This window comes from Lolium perenne, chromosome 3 (genome assembly GCF_019359855.2).
Source record: "Lolium perenne isolate Kyuss_39 chromosome 3, Kyuss_2.0, whole genome shotgun sequence".
In the NCBI taxonomy this organism is placed as follows: Eukaryota; Viridiplantae; Streptophyta; class Magnoliopsida; order Poales; family Poaceae; genus Lolium; species Lolium perenne.
In genome coordinates this window covers 95,564,860-95,570,989 of record NC_067246.2, presented here as the reverse complement: position 1 = coordinate 95,570,989, position 6,130 = coordinate 95,564,860, and the positions used below count along the sequence as shown (strand labels likewise).

Below are 6,130 nucleotides of genomic sequence, written 5' to 3'. Positions count from 1 at the left end.
ATGGAAGCTCCGGGGTGGTCTGGGTCGATACCACGACAACCAACGGATTCACAAGGCCTTGCTGAAACGATCAAGATCAGTCACCCCTAGGCCTCTTAGCTTGGTAGTACCACTCTCCGTCTCTCCCAGCACGCGTGCCGTTCTTTCTTTTGCATCCATGTAGCCGTTTAGATGCTTTGTCAATAAGGGGCTTGAAGTCGATTTCATTAAACTTTGGAGGTGAAGTTGCAACCCCAGGTATATTCATGGGAAAAGAAGACGGCGAGGGAATCCACAATCCAGTTCAATATGTTCCGAGCGAATGGAATGATCACCGTCTTGTTCAGGTTTGTAGGCAGGCCTATTGCATCCGCAAAATAGCCATTAGAAACAGATACATCGAGGATCAATTTTAGACTTGATAAAAGAGATACATATGGTTGAATTTTTAGACCATAGTCTATGTGGACTATCCACTGGAGATGATCTTAGAAAAGAGATGAGGATGATGGCAATGTTGGTTGGTAGCTAGATGCAAGAGAGAAGGAACCAACTGGTTCGCACAAATTCAGCTTTGACAACCGGTGAGGTGCAGAACTAGAGCGTGATGTTCAAAGCTTACTCACCTCACCACCCCCCATGAAGAAAGTTCATTATTCATCTCTAAACTCTAAGGATGAAAATTCAAGATCTAGCCTTAATTAGCTGTGTCTGCCAATGTTCTTGTTGAAGATATTGTTTTGAGAGTATAGACTTTTCTTCAGGGTGAAAACCTTAAATCTATCATCGAACGACAACGACGTTTGTACACTGTTTCCTTCTTGAAGGCGTCGCTTATGAAGAACTTAAATATATGGTGCTGTCTTGGTGGAGTTAATACCGTTGTTTCAAGAAATGGATCACTGTAGCGAAACTTTTAGTTGCAATTCTTCTTCTTTTTTGGCCGTGTGCATCAATATTGCCACTAGGACAATGCATTGTTACAGAGAATGAGTGTAACTGATATCCCTGCGATATTAATATATACTCTTTGTTGAAAAAATCTCTAAACGCTCAAGAAAGTTCACTTTTTGTCCTAAGACTTTTAATTAACAAACTATGAACTCTTTGAAAATTACATATCCCATCTAACCGGAGATAGATAAACACTTATGTGGAAAACATATGGCACACAAAATGGGTAGACCGGACCCACACTATCATCTTCTAGATAGTTCATCACGCCGCCCCACTTTTCCTCATCACCCTAGAGCTAGTTTGACCCGTCCACAATCACAATCACAATCACCTCTAGCTCCTCCACATCTTCCCTGCTAGTGCGAGCCAATGCCAAGCTTACTATCCACACATTGTGCTCCTTGGTGGTATCACGTTGTCATTGCGATCGCCAGAGGAATCTCATGGCTAATTCATGCCGCCATTCTTCTTCCTTCGATCAGTTTGGAAGGTGTAACTATGTGATCAGTTTCGAGGGGACGACCCAAAGGTAGTCCGACCCATCGATTTTGTCACGTTAGATGTGGTGTGAACTTTTTTATGAGTCGGAGATTCATTTTGGGCCAAATAAAAAAGTTTTTTTTGGATGAAAAGTGAACTTCTTTGAGTTTTTTTTTTTTTGAACAAGTTCTTTGAGAGTTCTTGGCTAAGAAAGGAACTTACACTGTCGAGACGGCCCCACCAGAAGATTTGCCCGCGAGCCCCTCCTATCTTCCTCGCTGGCTCATCCAATCTTCCCGCCAATTTTTTGGAATCCCTTTCTGCAGGCCCACTCTAGAAAAAGAATGAAAATCTCGAGCCAAGCCCCGCACACAGATCTACTGCCCCAACCAAATTCCATTCCCCTCCGCCGCCGCCGTCCACCCATGACGGCCAGCGCCGGCGAGCCCCACCGCGTAGTCCTCCTCGTCGATCTCGACCCCCTCCTCCCTTCCCCAAGCCCTACTACCCCCACCGCCCAGCCCGCCTCCTCCTACCTCGCCGCCGCCCTCCCAGCCGCCACCTCCCTCCTCGCCGCCTCCCCCGCCTCCACCTCCCTCTCCGCCGCGCGCCTCTTCTTCTCCTCCCTCTCACCGATCCTCTCCTCTTCCCTCCTCCCCAAGCACCTCCCCTCCGCCCCTACCCCGCTCTCCTTCGACCTCCACCCGGCCACCATCGCCTCCCTCGCCCCGCTCCGCCGCCTCGCCCTCCCACCGGCCTCCCCGCACGCCCGCGTCACCGCCTCCTCCTCTATCGCCAAGTCGCTCCTCCAGCTCGAGCACGACTACCCCTGGGACGCCGAGCCCCAGCACGGCCGCCGCCGCCGCGTCACCGACCGCCCGCCCAATTTGGTGGTCCTCTTCACGGCCGCCTCCAATTTCCAGGAATTCGGCGAGGACACCAGCTTTGGGAAGAGGTTTCGGGCGGTTTTCGAGCCGGCGAGGGACCGGCTCTCGTCGAGAGGCGTACAGGTGTGCTGGGTTGCCGTGGGTTCCGCTGGCGAGGGGATCCGGAGGGCGGTGACGGAGCTAGGATGGAGGTTTACGACTGCAGATGCAGTAACGCTGGGGTCGGCGGTTGCTCCGCCAGCGCTCGTCTGGGGAGGCGTTGGATTTGGGTGTGGAGGAGGTGGAGGGCGAGGTGAGCTTGTGCTGGAGATTACTGATGTGAAGGGGAAGCCGCTGGTCTGCAAGGGCTGCGAGGTCGAGATGGTTAGCTCCACATCGGGTCAGGTGAGCAGCCATGGTGTGTCCAAGATACATGTGAAGGGAGTGTCTGAGGTGGGGAACTGCGAGCAGTTGATGGGCAGAGAGTGCGAGGTTGTTCTGGTACGTGGGTTGCCACAGGATAGGGGCAAGGGTGACGGCGAAGCGGCAGTGGACAAGGAGTTCTTTCCACATCGGCTTCTTGAATTGGTTCTCGCCGGTGAGAACAATTGCCTTGGGGCTTTTTCGATAAAGAATTGCCTTGGGGCTGGAATGCCTATTTGGCAGCTCATTCTGGTTTTCCTTCACAGGAAAAACTACTGTGCAATGGTGTCGGTTTCTGATGGAGATGGGAAGTCTGTAGATGGTGTTCTTGTACCTTTCTCGATGAACTGTGCAGTACTGCATGTCGAGAAGAATGGCACTGGTCTGGGTCAGGTGGTTGCAAAATGTCCCGAAACACTGGATAGTTCCGTGCCTGATCCATCAAAGGAGCAGAGTGCGAGGAAGAAGAGAAGCAGGCTGGTCAATAAGCTACTCGAGGCAACAAGTTGGAGCGCCTTCTGCGATGTGTTCCTCAAACATGCCGATGGCAGTATGCCAGTGGTGGACTTGGAAGACCTGTATTTCAGCAGGTATGGCACTGCATCGAAAAAGTTGCGGTTCTTGAAATGTTGGTTGAAACAATTGAAATTGTCATGTCTTGGTACTTCACCTAGCCTTCAAACAGAAGGAGAGACGTGTCCTTCCTCAAAGGATGAAGGAGAGGCGAAGCTTCAAGTTTCAGAGGAGGATGCCTCAGCTCCTCATGTCAATTCTTCGGTGGATGAAGCAGATTGTAACAAAATGGACAAACCAGTGGATGAAGCAGATTGCAACAAAGTGGAGCAACAAGTGGACGAAAATGGTTCAGGGTTCTCTTCTATGGAAGAGTTAGAAGCATTTCTTGGGAGTATTCCTCAGAAGATTGAGCAAGGTCTTTGTTCTGAAGATACTGATTTGGGGAATTTAGCTGAACGTTTGGTTGGCTTGTCTGTCCACGCACTGCTGATTAAGAATGGAAAGATCGCGGTGAAGTATTTTGAACACAATGAAGTATGTGGTGTTTCTGATGCAATTATTACTTACGAAGCTTCAAGTATTCTGCTGAGGAAACCCAAAGAGCTTCTGTTGAAGTACAAAGACAACAAGTCAGCATCTGCCGCATCGGAACAACCATCAAAATACAGCACAGATTACAAAATCCGAGAGTATCCTTTTAAATCCTCAGTTATTTTAAATCCAGCCCTGAAATTATTTTCTATGCTAATACCGACTGCAATTGTGAACTGTTCATATTAAATGTTGTGGTTTTGTACACCTTAACAAGCATGTATCAGACATGAACTGCAGATATTGCTTAGGATGGAAATAATTAGGTCTAAACTTGGACCTGAATTTGAGGAAGGTTCAAAGCAGAAGATGATAAAAGAGATCTGCTCTCTTTTGCAGTTCATTGATATAAACATCCAAGGGGATTCATTTCAGTCTGACAGTATTGTCAAGTTTGCTGAGAAGACCATCAAGTCCAGGTATGTCTCAGAATAAGCATAAAGGTTGCACTTCTTGCTACCATACCATTAGAGGATGCTAGGTTACTTGAGAAATAATATATACTAAGCAGAGTATCCAGAGTTTGATCAAGCACTTGCTTAGAAAAACTAGTATTGCATCAGTGTAACCAAACATAATACCTCTTGGTAGAAAATATCAAAGTATGTGCATGCTCAGAACCGCTTTCTTTGCCAGATGAAAACTGTGCTTCAACACAAATCTTTGGTTTTATCACTAGTACGGCTAAAGAATTGATGGACAAACTAACATGAGATACTTATATCTCTCTTAATACTCCTAAACTACAGGCTGATAACTCATCCTGTTTATGTATTTGTTTTTTTTTTTCTGCTGTAAGCCTATAACTACCTTTCTCATGCTTCTGTACACGTTAATTCAGTTCCAATCACGTGAAGCGGTGCTCACTTCCCTTAAAAAAAAGTGGTGCTCACTTTCCTTTATCCTTTGATGAGTGTTGACATCGGAGAGCAGTGTCCTATCTCCTCACTTCCAAGGACAGTTGAAACAAGATAATATCTTGCTACTGGATGTTCATAAATATGAGTGCATGACACATGTGTTCGTTTAGCTTTCATTTTTCCTGGGGTGTTCAGTTGTGTATATGCGTAGAAACAAAGTAAAGCTTATTCCTTAGGAAGGTAATGTAAGATTAAGCTGAACAAGATGACATAAATGTATGTTCAAATGCGACTTTGGTAATAATTTCTAGCAGAACATTTGCTACTAGAACTTTTAAGTGGAAATTTGGGTTCCTGTCCAACATTTGCTTCCTTTTCATGGCAGTTCTTGAAAGTATTACATCTACATCACTACAATGCTGCACATTATTCTTCAGAAGGCTGAAATGTATAATCCGACTGTCCAATATTTTCAGGTACATGGAGTCCTTGGAGGATGTGATCAAGAAGATATACACGGAGATGGAGTTCGATCTGTTCGATGAAGACGATGTGCCATGTTCAGACTCTGTGCCCAGCAGCAGCAACCAGGACGATGCCAGGGCTGACAGGAGCAGGAGAAGCCACGGGAACTGCGCTGGCAGTGCAAGCGCTCCCACACTCCACACGAGGAGCAGCCGCCACGACAGGCACGAGGCGCAGCTGGCGCGAGCGCAGGAGCGGCGGGACAGGGAGCGGAGGTTCTCCTCCTTGACCAGCTGGGTGCCTGACCTGCGCCGTGTGTGGGCGCTCAAGCACCCGGGGAAGGAGCCTCCACAGGCGGCAGTGCCCCGTTCCAGGCAGCACTCCAAGCGGAGGAAGCGGCGTGTGGCGTGCACCGACATGGTCTGCGAGACGCCCATGATGGCCGCGAAGAAGCAGCAGCACGAGCAGGCCAGGTGGGAGTCCCAGGAGGGAGACGAGATGATGTCGTTCGGGTCCGTGTCCAAGACCTTGTTCGACGACGACACAGAGATAAGCAGCTCGAGCAGCGTGTAAACTAAAGAACTCAGACAAAGCATAGTACTATAGGAGAACTCTCTCGACGGATTGCCTCGTCCTGCACTTACGATTTCTTTTTCCTGAATCATGGCAGTCCCGGAGTTCGAATGAAGCTTTCACTTCTTCGCAGTATAATGTGTCCTGATTGTGGTGGTGGGCCGGGCCGACTATTCATTCTCTTATTGAACTTTGGCACATGTTTGTGGCGTCGGCGGCCCGTGCCACTCCATGTTACTCTCTCTGGTCTTTTTTAATTGAATTAAATTTAAAATAAAGTTATACTAAATTCAAGTCAATTAGAAAAAAACCTGAAGAGTACTTCACTATGCCGCTCCGGTGTCTTGTCTATTTGGGCGATGAGCTTTGCACTCGTCTTCCACTTCTGAACTTCACCCTCCCTCTATAAAATCTTGCTGA

General features: G+C 47.9%; 1 protein-coding gene across 1 annotated transcript; it reads left to right on the top strand.

Moving 5' to 3' along the window:
• The first annotated feature begins 1,762 nt into the window (after nt 1–1,762).
• On the top strand, nt 1,763–5,842 carry LOC127341866 (uncharacterized). The gene is made up of 3 exons (XM_051367809.2): nt 1,763–3,910; nt 4,040–4,231; nt 5,149–5,842. The coding sequence occupies exons 1-3, from the start codon at nt 1,842–1,844 to the stop codon at nt 5,708–5,710; spliced, it is 2,823 nt and encodes a 940-aa protein (XP_051223769.2). The 5' UTR covers nt 1,763–1,841; the 3' UTR covers nt 5,711–5,842.
• The last annotated feature ends 288 nt before the right edge of the window (nt 5,843–6,130 follow it).